At 48.1% G+C, this 26444-nt stretch overlaps 1 protein-coding gene across 1 annotated transcript; it reads right to left on the reverse strand.

Moving 5' to 3' along the window:
- Positions 1 to 368: 368 nt before the first annotated feature.
- On the reverse strand, positions 369 to 26444 carry WHAMM (WASP homolog associated with actin, golgi membranes and microtubules). Its single transcript, XM_060260224.1, has 10 exons — positions 25890 to 26444; positions 17886 to 18059; positions 16163 to 16313; positions 14332 to 14501; positions 12551 to 12716; positions 10562 to 10749; positions 9879 to 9965; positions 8840 to 8935; positions 7773 to 8199; positions 369 to 834 (listed from the first exon to the last, which is right to left on the reverse strand). Exons 1-10 carry the CDS (start codon positions 26442 to 26444, stop codon positions 536 to 538), a joined length of 2313 nt encoding a protein of 770 aa, XP_060116207.1. The 3' UTR covers positions 369 to 535.

Below are 26444 nucleotides of genomic sequence, written 5' to 3' on the forward strand. Positions count from 1 at the left end.
TTACGATCTCCTATATCTTCTCCCCCCACAACAGACACCCTGTGAGGTGGGTGGGGCTGAGAGGGCTCTCACAGCAACTGCCCTTTCAAGGACAACCTCTGCCAGAGCTATGGCTGACCCAAGGCCATTCCAGCAGTTGCAAGTGGAGGAGTGGGGAATCAAACCCAGTTCTCCCAGATACAAAAAATTGGCTCTCCCCTATACTACCAACACATGCCATGAGAGTTAAACACACTGATTTCCAAAACTTCCCACCTTTGAGGGGAAAGGAAGTTTTCCCCTTAGCCATTCCTCCCCTCCCCACCATCCCATGCCAAGGATTCTGAGACACTTGCTATGTCAATGTCTCTGGTTCATGCAGGGTTCTGTCTGGGTCATGGGGCTGCCCCCTGCATGGACAGAGCATGTCCTAACACATGTGGTAAAATGTCTCCTAGGACTGTGCACTGCAGACAGGTGGACAAATCCTATTTCAGAGAAGCTTGTCGGTCACTCGTGATCTTCTCAGCCAGGAGAGAATTTAAAAGCCACCCCATTAACTGTTCCATTCCGCACTATTGTGCTCACTGCATTCCTCCTCTTCTGAATCGGCAGACACTTTCTTAATTCTCTGGATGGCGGCCTTGATGCTCCTCTCCAGCTCGCTGTCGGATCCTCTCTCGCCCTCTTTCTTTGGCTCTTGGCTGACTTTCCGCAGTTTCACTCCCTTCCTGATGGCTGCCAGGATGTTGTCGTTGAGAGAAGAGCCGGAAGGAGGAGCTGAAGGGGACGGTTCCACTTTACGAAGAAGGATCTCACCACGCTTAAGTGAAGCCAAAACCTCATCCATGGATCCTGGGATACAGCAAAGCAATCGGTTACTCTCAGGGGGCGGGGGGGGGGGGGGAGACAAGTGATGAGGTGGAAGGAGTAGAGGCAACTGATGCCACTAACTGCAGAAAGACAGGTTGCTTACCTATAACTGCAGATAGTCGAGTGGTCATCTGTGCATTCACACTCATGGGATAGAGCGCCTGAGCCAATCCCCGAATCGGTTCCTAAAAAGCCCGGGGGGGGTTTCGCGCTCGGCACGAGCGGGCATGCGCAGGCATCCCAGTACGCGTGCTCGCCTGTGCCAGCACAAGGATCCCGCCAGTTCCTTCCTAACCGCTGGAAGCTCCTATTGGAGGGAGACTGTCAGCAGTGGGAAAGGAGGGCAGGTAGTGTGAATGCACAGATGACCACTCGAAGATCTACAGTTACAGGCAAGCAACCTATCTTCTTCGTGGTCTCTGTGCTTCACACTCATGGGAGATTAGCAAGCAAGACATACCTGGAGGCATGAAGACGGTCAACCAGAAGAAACAGCTTGCAGCACCGCAGCTCCCAGACGAGTCCTCTGCTGAGATTGCACATCCAGAGCGTAGTGCTTCATGAAAGCATGCGGAGAGGACCAGGTGGCAGCCTTGCAAACGTCCCATCAGGGAAACGCCTTTCAGGAACACCACCGACGTCACCATCGCTCTTGTAGAATGTCCACGAATGGGCTCAGGCAACGACTTCTTTGCCAACAAGTAGCACAGTTTAATAGTCTCAGTGAGCCACTTTGAAAGCCGCTGTGACGAAATTCTGGAGCCCAACTTAGGAGCAGCATAAGAAACAAAAAGATGCTGGTCCTTACAAAAACTCTTGGAGTGACTCAAATAAATCAATAAGGCACGCTTAACGTCCAAAGCATGCCACCTACATTCCTCATCCAAGGAAGGTGCAGGATAAAAAGTAGGCAACCAAACTTCTAACTTAAGGTGAAGCTGAGAAACCACCTTGGGGAGAAAAGAAATAGGAGCTAACGACACTCCAGACTCCTGAAAAACTAGATATGGGTAGTCACAATGCACAGCCATGAGCTTCCCTGCATGGCGTGGCGAAGTGATTCCTACCAAAAAAGCAGTCTTCCAAGATAGAAGCTGTAACGAGCATGTGGCCATTGGCTTGAAGGGACGCCGAGTCAACCTGTTCAACACTAAAGTCAAGTCCCACAACTGTGGGGGTGATCTCGATGGAGGATGAAGCCTAAGCAGACCCTTCAAAAACCTCTTAGAATGAGGGTGTGCAAAAACTGAATGCCCCTCAACTGGCTCGTGAAACTCAGATATTGCTGCCAAATAAACTTTAACCGATGAAAAGGCAAGGCCAGCATCCACCAGAGATAACAAAAATTCAAAAAACACCAATAGTCTCACCCGTTGGTGTAAGTCTGCAGGATCAACTAAAAACTGAAGAAACTTCCGCCACTTCCTATCATAGGAAGCATGGGTAGACAACTTCTTGCTGTTTAGGAAGACGTGTTGGACTCTGCTGGAGAACTCACAGAGTCGATGAACCTTGCTGTCAGCTTCAGGTGAGGCACGTTGTGATGGAAAACATGACCATCCTGAGCCGACAGAAGGTCCTGTTCTGCCGGAAACTGGTAGAAGACCCCCCTCGCCAGTTGAAGCAAGATCGGGAACCAATTCTGCCAAGGCCACCACGGTGTCACCAGGCTGCACCATGGCCTCTCTCTTGCAATTTTGCTGACAACTCTTGTCAGCAGTGGCAGAGGTGGGAACAGATATAGGAACCGACCTTCCCACGGGAACAACAGACCGTCTCCCAACAACTCTGGATCCGTGCCCCCTCTGGAACAAAACAGAGGACACTTCCGATTTCTGGCTGTGGCAAAGACATCCACCTGAGGGTACCCCCAGAGCTGAAACACAGGTTGAAGGAAGCGCCACTTTATCTCCCACTCGTGCGGGGAAGCTGCACCCCTGCTCAATGAATCCGCTTGCAGATTAAGCACCCCTGGGAGGTGTGCAGCCTTCACAAAAATGTCATGCTCCAGGCACTCCGACCACAGTTCCAGTGCCAGCGCACAGAGCCGTCGAGTAACTGTCCCGCCCTGCCTGTTGATATAACACAGGGCAGTAGTATTGTCTGTTAGCAGTGCAACAGCCTTCCCTGCCACCGTGGGGCAGAAAGACTGAAGACCAAAATGGACTGCCAGCTGTTCCAGGTAATGTATATGACAGTGAGTCAATTGCGAAGGCCAAGGGCCCCCCACACACAGAGAGTCCATGTGAGCCCCCCATCCCCACAAAGACGCATCTGTGGTGATCGTCACTGTTGTTGCAGGTAGGTGGAAGGGAGCTTCCTGACAAATGTCCTTTGATTTCCACCACTGCAGTGTTCTGAGTGTCACAGATGGAATTACAAACCTCTTCCAAGGTGAGTCTCTTAAGGGTTGAAACTGTCGAAGAAACCACAGTTGCAGGCCACTCATCCTCAATTTTGCAAACAGAAGCACGCTTGTAGTCACCGCCATCAGCCCCAGTATCCACTGCAGCTGTTGCGCCATGCCCCACTTCCGACTCCATGAAAGATTGATGTTGTCCATCGCTCTCTGCTGAGGCAGAAAGGCGCGGTGAAGGTTCGTATCCAACAAAGCCCCTATGAACTGAACTGTCCGTGATGGAGTAAGATGTGACTTTTCCATGTCGACCTGCAGACCTAAGGTGTGAAGACGAAGAGTGGTGGTAATATGGCTGGACAGACTTTCTTTCAACTCCGCCACAAGGAGCAAATCATCGATGTATGGAAAGACGACTATCCCCTGAAGCCGGAGATGAGCAGCCACAACACTCATCATCTTGGTGAACACCCGAGGTGCAGTGGACAGACTGGACAGAAGGGCTTTGAACTGGAAGTGGTGGGAACCTACTGCAAACGGAAGGAAATGCCTGTACGCAGGATGGATGCTGACGTGGAAGTAGGCATCCTTGAGGTCCAGTGTTGCCATCCAGTCCCCTTGGTTGATGAGGGGAAGAATTGTTTGCAGAGTGGACATTCTGAACTTCTGGTACACAATAAACTTGTTCGGATTCAAAAGGTCCATGATTGGTCTCAGACCCCCATCCCGTTTGGGAACCAGAAAATAATGAGTAGAAGCCTCCCATTCTGGCCTCCGCTGGGACCCGTTCTATGGCTTGTTTCTTCAAGAGGTTGCTCACTTCTGCCAGCAGAGGTGGGGAAGGGGGTGTTAGTGACAATCACCGACTGAGTCGGAACCTGAACGAAGTCTATTTTGTAGCCTTCTGCGATGATGGAAAGAGCCCACCTGTCTGTAGAGATGGACTCCCAGGCCAGGAGGAATGTACGAAGACGGATAGTTGAAGAAGTGGGGGCGGTGACGCATGCTACCAGAAAATCAAAGGCCCTGCTTTTGCCAGTGGTCTGAGCTGAAGCGTAGCGGTTTCTGTTGTTCCCCCTGTATGGGGACCTACTCTCAGGTTGGGCAGAGCGAGGTCTCCACTGTTGTTCTGGGGAGAATTTTTGGTACGGTTTCTTGGACCAGGGTTTATGCCCATGTTTCGGTTTAGCAGCTCTGGAAGAAGCCGGGACACCCAGGTTCCTGGAGGTCTTTATGCTCTTATCCATCTCCTGAAGAGCACTGTCCATGGTCGAGCTGAAGAGGCCTTCGCCCTCGAAGGGCAGATTTTCAATGAAGGCCCTGGTGTCCTGCTGAAGGGCCGTCGATCTGAGCCAGGAGCGGCAGCGGAGGCAGACAGCAGATGTGATTGTTTTTGCTGACACGTCCACTATGTGCTTTGCTGCAGCCAGTTGTTGCTTGGCTACAGCAAAGCCTTCATTCTGCAGCTTCTTAGCAGCAGACCTCTTCTCCTCGCTCAGGGAAGACAGGAGGGGGGTAAGTTGTTCCCACACAGCGTATTGGTATCTAGCCATGCACGCAGCATAGTTAAGATACCTTTACCCCCAACGCTCTAGCAGAATAAAACTTTCTCCCAACATTATCCAGCTTCTTTCCCTCCTTGTCCGGTGGGGAGGAGTGAGTCTTGCGTGCCTTAGATGAGGAGGATACAACCACCGAGTTTGGCTTCGGGTGGGTGAACAGGAATTCAGCACCAGCCTCTTGGATGAGGTACAAGTGGTCCAATCTCCTTGAAGACACAGGTGTAGAAGCCGGCTTCACCCAAGGCTCCTTCACCGCCTTGATGACTTTCGTAACAGGCAAGGCAACCGCCGTCGACGTGTCCCGCTGCATGATGTCGAATACGGCATTGTCTACGACGGGTTGCAATTGTGTCACCAGGAGGGAGAGGGAGACTGCCATCCTCTTCACCAGGTCTCCATACGACTTTAGATCCTCCGATGGTGATATGGGAAGATCCTCAGCGGTATGCGACACTGCCGAAGGCTCCAAAGCCCTGTCTGGATTGTCGGTACCGACCTCGGAGTCCGACGATGAAGAATCCCTCCTCAAAGGATATTCTGAAAGTACTGGCGTTGACGCTCTCATGCATGACCGTATTGACACCGACGACTGAGCCTGGACTTCCTCCACCATCACGCCGTGTCTCTCAGGTGGGATGGACACCGATGCCGACGGACAATGCCTAGAGTGCTGCGAAATCCTCGACATATGAGATGCCTCAGACTGTTGGTCCCAATCAGCAAATTCACGAAGGGGGGTACCATAGGTACGGTGGGTATGGGTAGGCGTAGGGAGAAGGCCACTGGCGCTGATCCCACGGTGAAAGCGGTGGGAAACGACGAGCTATGGTGGTTGGTTCCAGCTCTCTCCGTCCCCACACCTGATCCAGCAGTGCCGATGGCTCCAACGGTACCTAAACTTCTACCTCCGGGACAGAGCCACTCTCACTTCGACGACATGATCCCAATGAGTGGGAACGTTTGGTCAAGTCGATCTCGTGCTCCGATGCCAACCAACGCAACTGCTGCGAAGCACTGCCTCTCGACACCTAAGAGCTCCGACGCGGAGACGCCAAGATCTTCCTGGATGGAGCAGCCTGTGTCGATGCTAAAGCGTCCTGAGAAGGGGAAGGAGTGCGGGAGGATCTTTTCTTCCGCTTCTCCTTGGATTTCGCCTTCTTCGGTAAGGATGATCGGGTCTTAGCCAGGGTGTCCACTGACCCTTCAGAGGGCCGTTTTGTGGAACACCCTCGCTCGACTGGCATATCGGTCCGAATCGGCGACGTATCGACCGATGTGACCGTCGGGGCTACGGCTTCTCCCATCAGTACCGATGAGCCCAATGCCATCTTCGAAGGACGAAGTGCTGATTCCACCAATGCAGCTGAAAGTCTCGCCGCATGATTCTTCTGCGTCTGTTTTGAGAAACTCAGACAGTGCAGACAAGAATCCACAGAGGGAGTGGCCCAACGCCTTTCCACAGACGCCAGAAAAAAACGCACACAGGGATAACTCTGAGGGAAAAAATGGGGGAAAAACAGGCCCCCGAAGGGCAAAGTCCAACAATTTTTTTTTAAAACACTAACTAACTACACTAAGAAAACAACCAACGGGCTATATACAACTAGGAGAAATAATCCAAAGATTACTTTATTGACCGGGGACACGAAAGGAGATCCTCTCAGCGCAGCGGTCAGAAAGGAACTGGCAGGATCCTCATGCTAGCGCCGGCGAGCATGGGTACTGGGACGCCTGCGCATGCCCGCTGGTGCTGAGCGTGAAAACATCCCGGGCTTTTTAGGTACCGATTTGGGGATCGGCGCAGGCACTCTATCCCATGAGTGTGAAGCACAGAGACTACGAAGAAGATCTGGAGTTTTTAGACTGTTATATTGTTTTAAGATTGGCCATCCCTGAATATACAATGGTAGCTCTCCAGATGTTTTTTGCCTACAACTCCCATCAGCCCCAGCCAGCATGGCCAATGGCTGGGGCTGATGGAAGTTGTAGGCAAAAAATATCTGGAGAGCTACCATTGGCCACCCCAGATTGTTTTATTATATGTATCTGATTTTAACCTTGTATTATTGACTGTTACCCTCTCAGAGTCCATTTGGGAAAGGGCGGGCTATAAATAATAAATTAAGTACATGACACTTTGCCTGGCTCATTTGCCCTAAAGAAAAGCCCAGTCTTCCCTGGCTTTGAGCCACAGAGGCCCCTCAGTGACATCTGAGCCCCCCTCCTCCAGCCTCAGGAGCTGCTTCTGGTTTCAGCAATCATTTTGGGCAGTGCTTGAGGAATAAAAACATCCTGACCCTGGCAACAACATTCTTGCTTCTGCTCCCATAAACAACCTGACTCCACTGCAATGCCTTCTCACTCACTTGCATGACTGTTGTTAGTGTGGATGAGATCACTCAAGCCCTGAACACTAGAAGAGAGAGAGAGAGACCTCTGCAAAGCTGCACCAAAAAGGGCTGTGGAACTGGTCTGCTTAGTCTCTGTCCCTACTTCTACTCTTGCAGCAACAAGAGCAGGTATCTAGCAGAGGCAAGGCTCCTACGCCAAGCGAAGGCATCGTTCGAGAGCAGAGCATAGAAGGAGCAAAACCATCCCTTGCATTCTTCTCTGAAGATCTACCATATCAGCCAGCCATCCCCGAGGATCACCCACAGAACATCGCCAAGATCAACCACCCTCAATCACGTCTGCCTGCCAGCCCCGGAACTAGTCTCCTTTTCAGATCGCAAGGGTTCTACACACAGTCATCCTCCCTTGCAGACCACACAGCTGAACACATCTCCTGTGCCCCCATCTCACCACCCCAGGAAGTAACCCCAGTACAGACATGGGCCACCGTTCTCAAAGACCAGAAAAAGAGAGCTGGAGGGGTGAGGTGATCTTGGTGACGAGGGAGCCACAGGGCTGGCGAACAGGGCATGCACTGCTGTTGTCTGGAGAAACCTTGTCTACCTTGATAAAAACAAAGGACAGCATCAGGCACAGAAAGATCTCTTTACCTGCATAATTACTTGCTATGCACTTGGATGTATCATGTGTGTCCCCTTTGGAGTCCTTTTCTCTGGGAGGGTCTTCACACACAAGGGGTGGGGGATGAGTGCCCGGAAGCGGAGGAGGAGGAGGAGGAGGTGGTGGTGGTGGTGGTGGAGGTGACAGCGCTTTGTCCCCCTCATTGTTCTTCTGCTGATTTTGGTCACAAGGCGGAAGAAAAATCTGGACAGGAACATCTGCAGGCGGCTTCCGACGAGGTGCTTTGACACCTTTGGCTTGCATGAGGTGGGAGTTCTTGGACTGCTTCACAGGTGTCCTGTTTACTGACAAAGGCTGAGGAGGGGTGGCTGGAGTCCAGCGGGGGATGCCCTGCCGCTGCGTGGAGCTCGGAGGCTGAAAGCGGGAAGTCTTCAGCACAAACTGAGCCGGACATTTCTGCAAAATGAGAACCTCCGTTTTTCAATCATGAAAACAACTACTTGTAAGGAGTAGCAGCGTTGATCATCATATTTGCACCCCTCCCAAAGACCCAAGGACGAATTCTGCAACCTGAGCAGATATGCCAAGTATCTTTGTATAATTAGGCATTTCTTTCTGCTGCATCTGGTTTATTAACTACAGAGCAATATTATTATCTTCATTCATAGCCTCCCTTCCTCACTAGAACAAGGAGGATTACAAAATAGGAAGAACAAATTCAACCAAGTGGCACAGATCTCTAATGAGCAACAACAACAACAAAATTGCAGCGGGCTACAGTAAAAGAGCTGGAAAACAAATATTTAAAAAAACTGTCTATGGCAACAATACAGTCAAAGAATTACCCAAGGCCTAAGATCTGACATACCATAGTGAAAAAACAAATGGTTACAAAGGTAGAAGATGCTGAGGCAACACAGAATTGCAGTAAACAGACCTCTGCAAAGTGTAAGAAAGACTGAAGTACTACAGCACTATCCTGATCAATTTTGCCACAACCCAGAGGCTAAAAAATGGTGGCTTGTTCAAGTACACTAAAATGCTGCAAGATTACACCATGGAATGAAAAAGGGGGACCACAGTCCCGTCATCATACCTCTTTGAAGGTTTTCAGCCTCTCCAGGGTTTTCTCACGCTCCTGTTTTATCCAGGCTTTCTTCTTTTTCTCCTCTTCTTTCCTTTTGTCTCTTTTCTGCATTGTAGCCCATGGGAAGAGAAACATGTAAGTGCTTCTTGTCCCTGTAGATCTGTGGCCTCCATTCCTGGCCCAGCTAAGAGCCCCTGTAGGCTACCAGGGACATTAAGAGCATTGAGGTTGCTACCTGCAACATAAACTGAGCCTCAGCTAGAAAGCCCCTTGGGAGAAAAATACAAGAACTGGCTTTACTTCCCTATCTGTGTAAAGGGTGTAATGACAAGGTATCTGTAGGGAAATGGGCAAGAAAGCTGAAATTCTCAGCCTGCTGAATCCTGGACCCTGTCCTTGTTCTAGCAGAATTGCAAGCACACACAGCTCCACCCTATGGTGGGGATGATTGAGCCTTTGAGAAAGCCATGTGTGCATAGCTTAAATTTTTGGTTTTGGTCAGGCTGCCATTCTAGCAGAAGCTTTTCATACCATCCCCCTTGTAAAAATTGGGGGGAGGGGTGGTGGTGGGTGCAGAGCAGAAATAGGAAGACCTTAAAGACGAGCATCAACCTGCTCATTGTAGAATTCATGTGTTTGTCCTTAGGGTCCAAAAAGGCTCCTCTTTAGCTTACACTTGTTTCTGGTTTTACTCAGCACAAGAAGAAAGCTGAATAGCTATGCAGAAAATAGGACTCTTCCTGCTGATCACTGGAAATCTTAATCAGCTCCCCCAACCACACACACACACGCACAAACACAACTTGCTTTGCAGCCACAAAGCAAAAGAGCCAATAGTCTCAAAGATGTTGAGTTTTGCATCTCTCTTCTCTGTGCTCCCTGTAATTAAGACCTGTATAATGCTCATATAATGTATACATGCATACTTGTATGTATCATGTATGTTTCTATTTTGTAGGCTGCTTTGGGCATTGCAGAAAATATTTTAAGCATACAAGTAATATCCCTAAACAGAAAAGTGCCTCCCTGGCCCCTTCTTGGTACCCACAATCTGGACAGTGTGATGCTGCTGGAAATGCCGAACACGCGCTTGTGCCTGCTGGAGCCTCAGACGGCGGCTTTCTTCACACTGGTCCTGATGGAAAAGAAAACAATCCCTGTCAATTGTCCTTAGAGCACGGGGGTGTATATACATATCCAGCATTGTCTTTTTTTTAGAAAAAAGGTTGTCACTCAGGCCTGGAGAAGGGGAAAAGACACAGGAACAGACATGTTTATAGGAAATGTTTTCCGATATTTGACTTTCAAAAAACTCTTTCCACATCAAGGTCCACAGCTAGGAACTCTCATGCAAAAGGGATGGGAACTGACCAGAGTTTCTGGCTTGCCCACAGAAGATCCCAGCAGCAACCCTCCAGGGATCTCCAGTCGAGAGGCTCTTCAGCAGTAGGTGCTGGGAGAGAACTGCCTGCAGCACTGCCAGCCAGAGCAGCCAATCATCTGACTTCTAATGCAGTTTTAATGAGCATCCCAAAGGATTCTGTGTGCTCATGCAGAAGACCACTTGATGAACAACCGCGACAGGGAAGTGCAACCCTGTTCTCTACCATTTTCATGGCTAAAGGGACTAGAAGCCTGGGACATTTTTTACAAAGAGGAAAAAAACCAAGAGTCTCTCCGGATTCTGAACTTGGTGCCCAGTATGCATATAAATGTTGTTGACCGTGTTACCTTTTTGTTCCTGAGATAGGCTCTCCTGGAGCAGATAATCCCACGTTTTGTCTCCAGCTGCTGGGTCTTCTGACGCAGCTGAGCCATTTCCGAGGAAGGGACGCACGCTTTGTCCAGGGCTTGTTCAGAGGCTTGCAGCTCATCAGGGTTTTCACATGTATCGTAATAAATCACTTCATCCTGAATTTCTAAGAAGGTTACAGTCAGCAGGGAGAAAGCCAGATAAAAATTTAAGAACTCCTTTACAGTCACCACCACTCAGCAAGCTGGCAGGGAGGCTGACCAGGCTTCTGTGAGCTCAAAATATGGAAGCCCCCAGAGGAGGGTGCCTGCAGTCTCTCTGCCTCACTGACCAGACTACATCTTGCCTGCTTCCAGTCAGCCTGCTCAGGGTATCATGATTTAGCTCTGATACAGCAGGATCCCCCTACTCTCAAAGGAGTTCAGAGTTGTATCTCTGCATGCTCAAGGCCTTGTGGGGAGAACACAGGCACCTTGCATGGCAATGCTGGGAGGGTGGGAGTTGACACCTACAAGGCCAGACATGCAAGCCAAACAAGTGTGTAAGAGCAAAAGAAAAAGGGTGATTCAGCTCTCAGAAACTGGAGATGCAGGTCTAAAAAGACACAGATTAATCACATGCAGCACCAGCAATTAAAAAAACAAATACTTTTAGTAGTTCACAATTTGGGCACCTTCACACACATCTGCAGACCCAACGCTGGTCTCCAAAGCTACAGATTTTCATATAACTGAAAGGAGATCAGGAGAAAAAAAAATATCTCCCAAATGTTTGCTGTCCTGGGAAAATCCTGGCACAATTCACAATCCTGTGCTCTTCCACAATCAGGAATTAGCTTGCACTGGATGCTTCTGGATTAACACATGGCTGGCTAGGATTGGCCTGTTGTACAATATTCCAGGCTCCAGGCCCTGTGAAACTGTAACAAAGGTATGGGGAAAGATATCTGCCCACTGTTTCAGTTGTGAGCAAAAGAAAAAGGGGAGTCTTCATAAGCACAATTCCAAAAATATTATTCCATTGCTCCTTCAATACAAGAGAACTAACAGCTAGAATGTAAACTAAGACTGGGGAGGTCCACGTACAAATTCTCACACAGCTATGAAGCTCGCAGTGTGATCTTGGGACAAATACTTGAACAAAGATTCCTGCTGGATCAGACCACTGATGCATCTCACCCAGTACCTGGTCCCATGAAATGGTGAAAAAGTTGCCCCTGAACAGCCAATAAACAGGGCACACAGACAAGAACATAAGAGAAGCCATGTTGGATCAGGCCAATGGCCCATCCAGTGCAACACTCTGTGTCACACAGTGGCCAAAAACCCCAGGTGCCACCAAGAGGTCCACTAGTGGGGCCAGGGACGCTAGAAGCCCTCTCACTGTGCCCCCCCCCCCCAAGCACCAAGAATTCAGAGCATCACTGCCCCAGACAGAGAGTTCCAACAATACACTGTGGCTAAGAGCCACTGATGGACCTCTGCTCCACGTACTTATCCAATCCCCTCTTGAAGCCATGCCTTTAGCTGCCACCACCTCCTGTGGCAATGAATTCCATGTGTTAATCACCCTTTGGACCAACTGCTGCTGTGTCCATGCACTTATGTTCAGAGGTTGACTGTCACTGAACATGGAGGTTCCTGTTAGTAGCCAGTGAGGAATCTGCCTAACCCCCTTTTCAGAGCCCCTCTAGGCTCCTGGCCATCACTGTGTCTACTGCCAGTGAATCCCACAGGTTAATTACTTGATGAATGAAGAAGTTCTTCACTGTGAGAATCTGCAAGAGGGCTATAAAGAGGCAGCTGATTGCTGAAAGTCTGCTTCAAGGTCTAAGCTGGCTGGGCACAGCAAGGGGGGCTGTCCAGAGGGAACGGATCAGCTTGCAGCACAAAATGCACTCCTTGACTGCTGTCTGCAGCATCGCTGCCACCCTCCACAAGACTAGGCAAACTGGCCCTATGCCTTACCTTTCATCCGTCGCCTCAGAGTTTCCAACTGTGTGACAAGCAGCATTTCTTCATTCTTCAGGATCTCAAACTGCACCTCGTACAGCTCCAGCTGGGTTTCATAATATTCGATTTCCAGCTCTTCTAGTTGACCCAGGTCATTTTCTTGATCTTCAAAGGCCTCCATCTGCACATTTGCAAAAGCATGGAAGGAAACACCATGAAGACCACCAATGCTGTATGGAGAAGGCTGGGTCTGGCCTGCTGAATTCAAGGGGGCTTTTTACTGTCAAGACACAGCTGACTTGTGGCAGTGGGGTTTTCAAGGCACAAGATGTTCAGGGGTGGTTTGCAATTGCCTGCCTCCATGGTATAAGCCTGGGATTCCTCTGTGGTCTCCCTTCAAAATACTAGCCAGGCCGACCCTGCTTAGCTTCTGAGATCTGATGAGGTGAGGTTAGCCTGGGTTATCCAGGTCAGGGTGCAAGCTCAAGTTTTACTATGTTTTTATCCCACCATTCCTCTTGGAAGACCTCGGGCTGTTTTTTTTTCTCCCATCCACTCTTTGAGGTAGGTCAGGCTAAGCAATAATGACTGGCCCAGGGTTATCCAGTAAGCGTTGAGGCTGACAAGGGATATGAACCTAGACCATCCCTGCTATAAGTCTAAGAGGAACGATGGCGATTAACAGGAAGTGAGGCTGCTGTGGCTAAACAAACCCCCATCTGCCGCCAAGCCTACCGCAAACCAATGGAACCCCATCTGCTTATTTATGTCAAGAAAGCAGCTAATCTCCAAGGTTGATCTGGATATATCTAATATGATTTTGCCTTCCATAATGCATTTTGCCGATCAGTTATGATTTTGTTTTGCCTGGCTTTGCTCATTGTGTAATCTTAGAATGGAATGGAGCATACAACAGATTCATGAGCCCCATGGCTTCCTTTTCTCTGAGAAACAGGTGCATTATCAGAACTGCTGGAACCAACAGTTTGGAGTTTCATTTCTAAAGAAAAGACACTTAACTGTGGGGGGGGGGGATTGAGCGCATATATTTCAAATGCTTTACCACCACTTTTTTGCATCTTGGATTGCTTATGTCATTAACTGCCATGCCTAATGTATAAATATCTGACTCTCCTATGAGGATAGAGTTCTAACAAGAAGCGTCTTGCTGTGAACATGCATCTCTTCAACAAACTCCTTATTTAATTCAAATCAAAGAGGCTGAGTTGATGAGAGCTGCACAGAACTTGACAATTTAGGGGAAACAAAAGAAATTCTTTTGATTCTAGCAGCTGTTGGGCACAGAGGTATTTCACATCACCCTCCAGTCTTTTAACTGGAGATGCCAGGAATTGAACCTAGGATCTTTCTAGTTTCTGCATTCCTGTTCTGTTACTGTTGTACTGCTGTTAACCCCCCTCCCCCCGCTCCCCCCCAAAAGAACAGAGCTTAACTTTACTGCTTGATTCTTTGAGAACAAACTATATTGGATTGAACCCTATGACTTTCTTTTCCTAAGTTTTCCTTTGAGGGAGACCAGCTTTCTTCCTTTTCTGATGAAAAAAATGTCTTTTTTCTATCCTGGCAGAACAGAGTTGTAAGAGGCAATCAGCTGAACACAACAGGTCTCTCTGCCATTATGTTCCAATCCAGCACAGCATTTGAGCTGGTGTCCTCCCACCACCAACACCAGCAGCCTCACTCTTTGTAACAGGGATTTGGACATCAATTCACAACAAGAGCAAAGCAAAAGGGAGGGAAAGAGTGAACAGGGCGGCAATTTGCTGCACTCTCACTTGCTTCTGGATGTCAGCTCTCTTGTGGTTGAGGCACAGTTCTCTCGCTCGCATATGCTGAAGGGTCTCTTTGGCTAAAAGATACTTGAGGTTTTCCAGTCTCGGAGAAGCTGATGCCCACGCAGCTTGGCCAAACCGCTGGCGGTCTTGCTCCATCTGTTTCTTCATTGCTGCCCAATCAGAAGGGAGCAAAAGGGGGGGGGAATAAATTCTGTGTTGTTAGAGTGCTCTTAAGCCTTTTCAAGACAGGAACCTATTAAAAACTGAGTGGTGTTTAGGTAGCACTCCCAAAGCAAAGAGGAAAAGAACTCTCACAAACACGGATGTGTGAAACAGCTTTCTATCCTATCAGATCATTGGTTTAGCAAGGTCAACCACATCTCCGCTGATTGGCAGTGGCTCTCCAGGGTATCCAGCAGAAATTCTTTCATATCACTCGATCCTTTTAGCTGGGATTCATCCTGAGTACTTCTGCATGCAAAGCAGATTCTCTACCACTGTAACCCTGAACACCTACAGTTTTAGCAGCTACACAATTAAACCAAGGGCTTGATGTCAAGAGCTAGCATAGCATAGCGGCTGAGAGCCTGGAAGTCCTTGGTTCAAATATTATGCCAGGCATGAACTTAACCTATTGCATTTTTATTTCACCCTTCCTCCAAGACACTCCTCCCTTCCTTTTTGCTGTCTCCCATATGCCAAGTTTGTAAGCTCCTTGTGGGCATGGACTCATCTCCTTGTAGTCCATAAAGCACCAGATACAAGAACAACCACACTAGGTGGCTTTGGACAAGCCCCCCCCCCCTCAGCCCCCACATCTGTAAGAGGGGACTGATCTACTATGTAGGGTAATTGCAAAGATTGACACAAAAAGCTTTTTTGGATGCTTTTCTCAAATCCAGAACCTCCCTCTTGACAGGTGTGCTTAAGCCTCCTCTACTGGACTGGGGGTCTAAGGCATTTTTAGTGCTTTTGGAGTGAGGCTAGAACCTGTAATTAACCTGAGGATGAAACACCAGGAACATCTCCAGACCAAATATTGAATTAAACTGGACTGCATTGAATTAAACTGGGACTACACGTAAACTTTTTTTTTTGTGGGGGGGGGCCTGCTAAAGCAGGGGTGTCAAACTCATTTGTTATGAGGGCTAGATATGACATAAATGAGACCTGGCTGGGCCATGTATGTCATAAAATGTAATGCCAGGTAGTGGATATAAAAATTTTATAAAGGATATAGACAACACAATTAAAGATTTTTTTTTTAAATTGAATATGCTTAAAAGTTTAGCACTCTTGCAATATTTTGTTTATTTAACAGTTTTTAATAACTGAAGCCTCTTGCTCTGAATTATTGCATCAAAATCTGGAGACAATGTCTGTGCTGCAGCAATCTTGAGTATGTTGTTCAGGTGTGTATTTGTAAGTTGCAAACCTACTTTTGGCTTACCAACATTCATTACAGAAATCTCATGGTCAATGCTTTGAGCCTAAGGTCCAGGGGAAAACATAAAATGGCTGGGCATTGTGAGCTTTTGTACATAAGTTGCTTCATGTGCTGGCCAGCCAATGGAGAAAACAGAGACTTTGCTTTGTAGCTCCTGTGTAACTGAGCATGCCTGGCAAAGCAAGCATGATGCAGAAGGACGCAAGAGAGGGAGAAGGCAGCAGATGATAGCCAGTTGCTTGCAGGCCTGATAGGAACCCTCTAGAGGCCTGATTTGACACCCCTGTTCTAAAGGATATATCTAATTCCCACTCAGCCACCCTCAGCAATGCCTGAAGCCTGTGGCTTCCTGATAAGGCCACCTCCAGTCTTCCTGTGACCTACCTGCCAGTGCCATCCCCGTCTCCTTGAAGTAGCTGACAGTGATGTCCTGGATGGAGCACATGGCTTCTTCCACCTGCGTAGCCCACTCCTCCGCCTCCTTCTGCAAGGCTTCTATCCTTTTCGGGCCCAGCCTATCTGCTTGTAAGGATTTCTGCAAAGAGATCTCTTTTACATCTCAGTCCAAACACACATTTAAACAGTAGTCGAGAATGGCACATAATCCACACAGCCCATTGAAGGGAAGTTGACAAGGGAGGCTACACTTCAAATCATCAGTCATGACATGATAACCAATGGGAATGCTTGCCCATTTTATGTGCACCAATCACTTCTGGGCATACCAAATGGTACTCTGCCATTCAAGGGTGTGATGTCAAGGAAGGTTCAATCACTGCTGCTGTTCTGTAATGCCTTTGGAGGTGGGCTGCTTCTTGGGTTGGGTCTTCAGGTTGCAAAAGAGTCCCTATAGCCCTAGCTGTGGTGACTAAAGGGAATGTCCACATTCAGAGGCAGTCGAGCTCTAAATATCCAGGAGGCAACATCAAGGGAAGGCCTTGTCCTCTATGCTCTGCTGTTGACCCTCCAGAATAACTGGTTGGCCACGGCATGAGACAGGACACTGGACTAGATGGTCTGATCCAGCAGGGCTCTTATGTTCACACCATTCTCATGTGATTCAGACTTCCCACAATGCATAAATCTGTGTGGACTTTTTTTCCCAGTGAATGATTATGCTACATCAGTTCCAGTGGCAAACCCAAGAAAAGTCTGTGTGGAAAAAACAGTGGAACATTTCAAAACTCTTCATCCCAGACTGGTGACAAGGGATAGATCCAGGTGGGCAGCCATGTTGGTCTGAAGCAGTAGAACAATGCAGGAGTCAAGTAGCATTTAAGACCAACAAACTTTTATTCAGAATGTAAGCTTTCGAGTGTATGCACACTTCTTCAGATGAGGAATGAGGTCCTGCTTACTGTACCTCATTCCTTGTCTGAAGAAGTGTGCCTGCACATGAAAGCTTACATTCTGAATAAAGGTTTGTTGGTGACAAGGAAGTTTTCCGAGCAGGACATTCTTTCTGTACAGTTGAAGGACAGGGTGGCAGGCAAAGGACTCCAGGGGCAATATTTAGTATACTCTGTAGGGGCTAGAAATTTAATGAAAAATGCTGGAAGTCTCCAGAGCCCAGGTCAACTAAAGCATTTTGTGTTGTGGGAGTAAACTGAACTGTATTTAAGATTATTATTCTGAGGGATGGGCATGAATCAGCTCATGAACTAAAGTTTGTCATTTAATTCTGGCCTGTTCATGACAGTTTTTTCACATGAACTTCCACAGATTTTAAGGCAGTTTGTGGTGATTGCTGAAGAGCTGAAAACAGCTGAAGAGCTCCAAGCCATTTAACCCTGTGCTTTCTGCTCCCTGCCACTCAGCTGTTTGGATTAAATACCTCCTTTCTGCTCGGTGCCACTTTCAGCAGGAAGCAGAAAACAAGGGGTTAAATGGCTTGGAGTCTTTTAAGCCCATGCTTTATGCTCCCCATGGAGTGAAGGCAAGGAGAAAGCAGGGGTCACAAATTGATACAAACTGGTTTGGTTCATGAACCAATATATCGATTCATGGTTCAGTCACAAATGATGAAATGAACCACAAAAATGCGGATCATGCCCATCACTGATAATTCTTTAAATGGGATTGTGAGAAGTCTGAAAGCCAAACCTACCAGGATCTCCAATTTGTATAATGTCGCCAGTTCTCGCATGTCTCTGAACGGCTGCAACAAATATTGATAGAATTTGGTTGCCATGGTAACCAGCTCCCAATATGCTTCATCTTCCTCCTCATAAACCTCCTTTAAGGCTACCAAAGTGTCGGCATCTTTGTGCCGATGGAGGACCTGAAATGGAAATGAAAGTTCTGAAATTAGTGATGGGGTTGTAGCCTTCGGAAAGGAACAAGGGCAGCTGCTACTGTATCTCTCATTGCGGCTTTTAGGAAAAAGACAAAAACACCTCCGATTAATAAATGGTATCTTAGGATCTGGGATTACTTGATCTTGGACAAAAATCTCCACCTAGCTCAAAATTACAAACAATCCATCATATACAACTAATTTTACCTGTAGATAGCTACCCTTAAAAAAAAATTAGAAAACCCAAGCAGCAAATTCACAAAAAGCCCCTGAAAGACAGCTCTGCCCTGAATTATCATCAAGCAGTCAAACTGAGAACATTTTAAGTATTTCACCAACCACCCAAATTTTATACAGATGCAATTACATAAACACTCACTAATCCAAGTACACAGATTCTGGAACACCACTACTTACTGCTACTATTCCTTCTTTATTCATTAACTGTTTTATTCATGTCTTTTATGCGTTACTACTCTTACGGTTATTCCTATTAGCCATAACAGTGGCTATAATAAAACAATTATTAAAAAAAAGAAAGGAGCAAGAAATCTTGGGCTGAGGGGAGACAGTTAATAAGAGCGGCATGGTTTCTGTTCACTTAGAGGAGCCTCACAATGCCTCCCACAGCCCATGAAATAATGGAGAGATCTAGAATTGCTCCCCCCTCCCACATGGCTTCTGTTCATGAAGGTCCTCTGCTCCTTAGCACAGCCAGCCCTCTCAGTGCCCAACTTCCTGTTTTTCAGTGGCAGAACAGTTGCTTGGCTCATTGCATAAGAAATCACACCCATTTCTCACCCTTTAAACAACACTGTGTAACCAACTCGTGCAGTTCACTGCCGCCATATCATTATGGGCAAAATCTAAAATATTTCATTTGGTCATTTTTCAACTTCTGCTAGATGAGCAGCAGCTACATCCACTAACAAAGTTTAATCTTTACAAGCAAGGAGGAGTTTGTATGAATCACATCTGCATGAAGCACTGCTGCATCTGCATTCTGAAGACTCCTTTGCAATCATATCCCCAGGCTATTTCTCAAAGCCATGCAAAGTATGCAGGCAGATCAGGGGGCTGAGAAATTGGCTTTTCCCTTCAGGGACGCAGCTCAAGTTGGCTTCCTTCCACTGAAAACAGCACCAGTTCACACTAACAGCTGGCCTATTCATGCCCACAAACTGTGCAGTAGCATTTCCCTGGGACTGTACCATTTGAGAGCACAGCTACCAGACAGCCTCTCTCTGTGCTTCTCCATGTCCAGAACTCTGCCTGGGCCACCAAAGCAAGGTACAGAATGAAGAGTTATGTATAAAGCAAAGGAAAAAAAATACACCAGTGAATTGCTGGAATGTAAACACTGAAAACAGAACAAATAAACTGAGCCAGTGATGGCCGAAAGCACTAGGTCCAGCTGAGGGAAAAATTCAGAGTCCACTTCACTATCAAACCCAACTGAATGCCTGCCAAAATAAAACTATCTTAAATCTTTTACCGAAAACAGAAGACCGTGCCAGATGATCCTCACAAGGAGAGGAAACTCCAGCCTTGGCCTCTGCTGTCCCTGTCCTTCAAACCTTCGAAGGGTGGGGGCAGGGAGCCCAATAGGGAACAGGGCCTTTCTGGCTGGCTCCTATATGCTCCCGGGACATTACGTGGATTGTAGATTTGGCGTTTGAGGGGAGGACTCATTAGGGCCAGGCCTGATGAGGTTGCCAGCTCCAGGTTGGGAAATTCCTAGAGATGGTGGTGGAGTCTGAGGAGGGTTGGTTTGGGGAGGGGAGAAGCCATATAATGCCATAGAGTCCACCTTCCAAACCAGCCATTTTCTCCAGGGGGACAGATCTCTAGAGTTTAGATGTAATTCTGAAAAATCTCCAGGTCCAACCTGGAGGCTGGCAGCCTTAGACCTGGAAGCAGGGGGGAGGGGAGAAGGTCAGTGGGGCACTCCATTATTCCCTATGGAGATCGATTCCCATAGGGTACAATGGAAAATTGATCTGGGGCTCTGGGGGGGGGGCTGTTTTTTGAGGTAGTTGCACCAAGTTCGACTTGGTACCAGCCGCTAACTCCCGCTAGGCCTGGCTTCATAGGGTAGCAGCTATGAAAGTCAATATGATGTAGCAGTTAAGAGCTTCAGAGTGGGGTCTAGGAGACTCAGGTTCGAATCCCATCTCACTGTGGAAGCTCCCTGGGCGATTTTGGACCAGTCACTTTCAAACTAACCTACCCCCACTGGGTTGTTGTGCAGATAAAAAGGAGGACAGGAGAATAATGCTTTGGTCCCCACTGTGGAGAAAGGTGGAGTATAAAGTAAATAATAAATATTACTGAAAACAGGAGGCAAATAAAAGGAAGGTTGGTGAATGGCTGAGGAGGAGAGAATTAAGCAGGTAAAGAAGAGAGGATATGGGGGTTGCCAGGTGAGTGAGAGGAGGATACAGGGGGAAGGGAGGTGCCACCCCGTAAGTCCTTGAGGGTTCCCTACCAGGCAAGAAAGCCTGGTCCAGTGGCTAGCACCACACACCTGGGACAGTTTTCTGAGGCAGAGGCTGCCAGTGGTGGTGGTGGGGGAGTTAGGGTTAGGCTGGTTGCTGGATGGGCATGTGATGTGGTTGCCAACTCCAGGTTAGGTTAGGAAATTCCAAAAGATCAGAGAAGTGGAAGTTTGAAGAAAAGAGGGACCTCAGAGGGGTATCATGCTATAGACACAACTTCCAAAGCAGCAATTTCCTCCAGGAGAACTAGGGTTGCCAGTCTTCAGGTGAAGGCTGGAGAGCACCTAGAATTACAATTGCTCTCCAAACAACAGAGATCAGTTAGCCTGAAGAAAATGGCTGCTTTGGAGAGTGGCTTCTATAGTATTATATCCTGCTGAGATCACTTCCATCCCCAAACCTCGCCCTCCCAAGGCTCCACCCCCAAATCTCCAAGAATCTCCCAGCTTGGAGCCGGCAACCTGAAGGGGAACTGATCTCTGTAGTTGGGAGACCACTGTGCTTGCAGGAGAGCTCCAGATGAGCAACCCTAGAAGTAGAGAAGGAAGCAGGAAAACAGGAAAGGCTAAAGGGGCTTTCAGGAAAGGGAAAGAGGAAACAGTTTGGGAGGGGGGAATGAGATGTCTTACGTTTTTGAAAGTTCTCACTTGTGCTACATGATGCTATATTATAGCCATAATCAGAAATTTGGCAGACAACAACTCTATTTCTAATTTGCACACACAAAGAAAATAAAAAGTGGGTTGTATCAGAAGCCTAAATGTACAAGAAATGTACCTCCCTTAATTGGGATTATGGCAGGTAGGGGAGACACACAACAGACATCTGTTCCGCTGCCTTCTCTCAACCCTGCCCATTGCTTCTAAGTGGTCATGGTGGGTTTTTTGCCAATCCCCACTGTCTTTTCTGTGAATGAAATGTGGTTCTTGTGTAGGTGTAGATTCTGTATAGATAACAGTAATTTTCAAAGAGGGCCCATATGAATATGTTGCAAATTTACTTTCCTTAAGTGCGATGCAGCATGCTGGGTTTCCTTTTCCCTTTTTCCCAACCCATTTCTTGGGGTCTTGAGGAACTTACTTCTGAATAAAAGCACACTGGACTGTGCTATTGAGACAGCCAACACTTAGCCAAACACAGAAAGAGGAGGAGAAGCTGTGGGCAAACAATGCTACAAGAACTGAAAGGCTGTTTGGATGCTCAGCTTGAGTGAATGAAGATCTACTGTCAAGGAAAACCAGGTTGTCCATACTACTGCGATATTATAAACTGACCCCTAACATGGCAATCCAGAACACCACAATGACCTTTCCTTCTTGTCTCTGGGGGATGAAATCCAAAGGTTCTTGAATGGAAACACAAAAAACTAAGACACGCTCATTTCCAACAGGCTGACTAGAAAGAGACTGAACTTATCCAGAGTATGCACAATCTCAGCAGGGCATATGATCAAACCAAGCAGAATCCCTCCACCCTCAACACAAAGGGCTAACCCTGGCTTTCCTCCACCTCCTTAAAGGAGGAGATGTTTCCAGAGGAGCCCAAGAGCCCTCACACCTGTGTGTCTGCAAGGAGCATCTGTCTGGAAGCAGCTGCCCTGTTGTGGAAGAATGCTTGGCTCAAAACCTCCCTGTGTTTCATGACTGGCCTCCCCTTGTGGCTGCCATTTTAGGACTGCCCTCTCTTCCTAAACTGCAGTAGTGCAGCCCTAAGCTCTGCTCACGACCTGAGTTCAATCCCCGGCAGAAGCTGGGTTTTCAGGTAGCCGGCTCGAGGTTGACTCAGCCTTCCATCCTTCCGAGGTCGGTAAAATGAGAACCCAGCTTGCTGGGGGGAGGGGGGGAAGTGTAGATGACTGGGGAAGGCAATGGCAAACCACCACGTAAAAAGTCTTCCAGGAAAACTTTGTGAAACGACTGGTGCTTGCTCAGGGGACCTTTGCTTTCCTCTCTTCCTTTGTGACAGGAATCCTCTGGTAAGGCTCCATGTCCCTTAAAATTTCAAAAGGGCCTGCAGTCTCAGCATAGCTGAGGATCCCTGGATTACAGGGAAGGCAGTGGCCCACTGCTCTCCATTACCAAGGACACTTCCACACATACTTGGATACGACACTAATTGCTATACTTTATTTACAAAATGTATATGCCACCTTTCCCAAAACCTAGCTAAAGCAGAATGCAATACAATAAACACCAAAGAGTCTACACAAGTATTCACAAAACAGTTCTCAAACTAGAAGATGACCATTAAGACAGCTTTAAAAGATAGAACCCCTCAATAAAAGCAGTTCAATTTGCCAGGCACAGCCAGAAATGGATACCTGCATCCTCATAATCCAATCAGCAAATGGGAGGGATGTTGTAAAGAATGCTTGCAGGTGATAATTGATTAGAGCAGAGAGGAAATGCCCAAGGGCAGAAAACTGGCATCTGGAGGGAGATAAGAATCCTATGGCTTTATTCAGCCCTGAGGGGTCCATTGTTCTGAACTTGTGAATTAGCTCCAATTCAGCAATTTCATGTTGTAATCCCCCCATGAAACCTGAGGAATTCTTGTTGGTCTCTACTGGGCATGAATCTGTTTTAGACCAGCATAGCTACTCTCTGAAACTATCAATTAAAAACAATGAATTTTGCTGGGCAAAACCAAACCTTGTCAGGTGACCCAAATCAGGAGGCCATTGAGTTGCCACCAGTGAAAAGGCCTCTCCTCGAGTTACCACCTGCCTCACCTCCACAGGCCCTGAAGACAGATTTCAGCTTCATGTCTGTGTTATCAGGAGGTGCAGGGCTGCAGGGGGCACTTACAACATTCATGGATGAATTGCTTTTTCTTTAAAAAAAGAACATCATAGATATAAAGGTTTTTAAAAGGAGATGAGATACGTTAATGGAGGGGAGGGTCCAACTTAGTCTGATCCTATCAGAAGTTACATAGGGTTGATCCTGGTTAGTATTTGGAGGGAGACCACCAAGGAATCCCAGGGTTGCTATACAAAGGCAGGCAATGGCAAACTACCTCTGAATGTCTCTTGCCTTGAAAACCCCACAGGGTCACCATAAGCTACTGTGACTTGAGGCCACTGTACACACACACACACAGAGCACTATGCTGGCTAAAGCAAACCTCCATATCCAAAGGCAGGCAGCCTTCCTCTGAATACCAGTGCTGGAAAGCAACATCAGAGAAGGCCTTAGCTTTTGCTCTCTTTGTTGGCTCTCCAGAGCAAGGAATTGGCCATTTTGTGAAAATGACCTAGATCAAGCAGCCTTGGATCCCCCAACATGCCAACCTGGAACACCCGGAAAACTCTGTACCCCGTGCGGGGAAAGGGATTGTTGTGGCCCTTCCTGCGAGCTAGCTCACGCTTTCTAAGCCTTCTTACATCCTTACAGGCCAGGCTCAACTTTGCCTGCGGGTCATTTGTACATTTACAATTTGATAGCATTTATTTATTGACTTAAAGAACACGTATTCTGCTTTCCCTGGTCAAACATCTAATCGAAGAGACTAAAAAACATTACAATAAATTGCTAAGTTATACCTTCAACAGTTTAATGTCTCATGGAATAAAAGCAAGCTGGAGAAGGAAAAAAAATTAACCCATTTTTTTGTAAGTCATATTAAATTTTATTTAAAAGATTACTAAAAAAGATGGAAGAGGGAAGAGGGAAAATTTCAGTCCTTCACACCCTCAGGGAAAAGGGTACTTACAGTCTTGGCACTGCCTGTCCAGAGTGTTGGACTAGGCCCAGGGAGACCCAGATTCAAGTCTCCACCTGCCCCAAAACTTGCTAGGTGATCTCCAGCTGCTCACCCTCTCAACCTAACCTGCCTCACAGGGTTGTGTTGTTGTGAAGATAAAAATGAAAACGGAGCAAACTATGTACTCTTCCTTAAACCACTTGGCGAGCAGATAAGATACAAACGCACCAAATAAACAGAAGTTTTCCGAGCATTTTGAAGGCAAGAGACATTCAGAGGTAGTTTGCCATTGCCTGCCTTTGTATAGCAACCCTGGGATTCCTTGGTGGTCTCCCTCCAAATACTAACCAGGATCAACCCTATGTAACTTCTAAGCTCTGATAGGATCAGACTAACTTGGACCCTCCCTTCCATGTTAGGCTCTGTCATAGGCTCTTCTGGGGCTTCCTAGACCATCCTCAGTCATGGCAGGATGGGGCCTTGGTTGGTCAAATGGAAGGATTCTGTACTTTCTCCAACACAGGCCCGCACTTGGCACACCACTTTGGTTGGACTCTGTAGCATGAAGAGAGGCTTGGGAAAGGGCTGGAGGGGAGGGGAGGAAAGATGCCACAGCCACAAATCTCACATGCAACTCCTCCCTATTTTTACCATAAAGGAGGCAGCCCCCAGTTTCTCCAACACCTACTTTGCAGGCAGGAGTTCCAACAGATGCACACCACTCCCGATTTCAGGCACGGAAAGTTGCCCGATTACTACCTGCTAATTACGCTACTAGCAAAAGGTGCAGTTCGAGAGTAAAGAAGCAGAGGACGGAAAAAGAGACTGCACCACAGGGTTCCCTCTAAGCTGAGCTAGCTCAGAGTTTTTAAGCCTCCAGCTCACACATTTTTTCCTTAGCTCAGGCAGGATGGCCCCAGAGCAAACTACTTTATGCAGAAGTCAAATGGCATACTCACAACTTTAATGCCAGTAGCTCACAAAGTAGAATCTTTGTTCACAAGACTCCACAGCTTAGAGAGAGCATTCCTCAAGAGCATTTGGCCTGGGCTGGGCATTTCCCAGCAGACAGAAAAACCAGCGGGGTGCGAGGTTGAGAGTTCTGGCTGAGAACCAGGGAGACTCATTTGCTACCAAGAGTCCAGGAGCACAGTCCCTTCTGACTCTGGGATGACATTGCATCATGATGTTTTCACGGCAGACTTTTTACGGGGTGGTTTGCCATTGCCTTCCCCAGTCATCTACACTTTCCCCCCAGAAAGCTGGGTAGTTATTTTACCGACCTCAGAACGATGGAAGGCTGAGTCAACCTTTAGCCGGCTACCTGAACCCAGTTTCTGCCGGTATCGAACTCAGGTTGTGAGCAGAGCTTAGGACTGCAGTACTGTAGTTTTAACAGTCTGCGCCTTAAAGACTAACAAATTTGTAGCACGCGATGTGCTTCCTTCAGCAGTGAGAAGTAGCTCACCAAAGCTCCTCCCGTCACCAAATTTTGCTAGTCTTAAAGGTGCCACTGGACTCTCTTCTCCTGCTAGACAGACTAACGCGGCGACTCATGTGCCTTCATTTTAGGGCGAGCGAGACCTCCCCCTTCCCCCCGGCCCGGCCGTACCTTGCGCAGGGTCTCCTTGGCGGCGGTCAGCTGGGCCTTGAGGGCTTTCCTGCGGAACTCCTGCAGGTTCTCGAAGTACTCGTCCTCCTCGTCCTGGTCGTGGGCGAAGAGCGAGTCGAGCAGCGCCTTGCGGCCACACACGTCCAGCGCCCAGCCCAAGTAGGCTTCCAGTCGCCGGCAGAGCCCCTCCAGCTCCGCCTCCTCCAGCACCGGGCAGCGGGGGAAGAGCAGGGCCCACAGGCCGCTGCTGGGGCCGCTCAGCGCAGGGGGCAGCGGCGGGAAGCAGGGCTCCAGGCGCTCGTCCAGGCCCGCCAGCTGCCGGTGGACGCCCAGCAAGGCCTGCGAGGAGTACAGGCCGGCCCAGCTCGTCTGCTGCCCCCCGTCTTCCTCCTCCTCCTGCAGGGTCCGGTTGTGGCAAGTGACGGCGAACTTGCCCTCCACGGCGTTCCAGGCCACCAGGAAGCGCAGCTTGTGCGGGGCTTCGGGATGCACGAAGGCGTCCTCCCGCACGGCCACCCACCCCTCCAGGCTGTCCAGCTGCGCCTCCGCCTCCAT

The sequence above is a fragment of the Heteronotia binoei genome, chromosome 19 (assembly GCF_032191835.1).
Source record: "Heteronotia binoei isolate CCM8104 ecotype False Entrance Well chromosome 19, APGP_CSIRO_Hbin_v1, whole genome shotgun sequence".
NCBI lineage: Eukaryota > Metazoa > Chordata > Lepidosauria > Squamata > Gekkonidae > Heteronotia > Heteronotia binoei.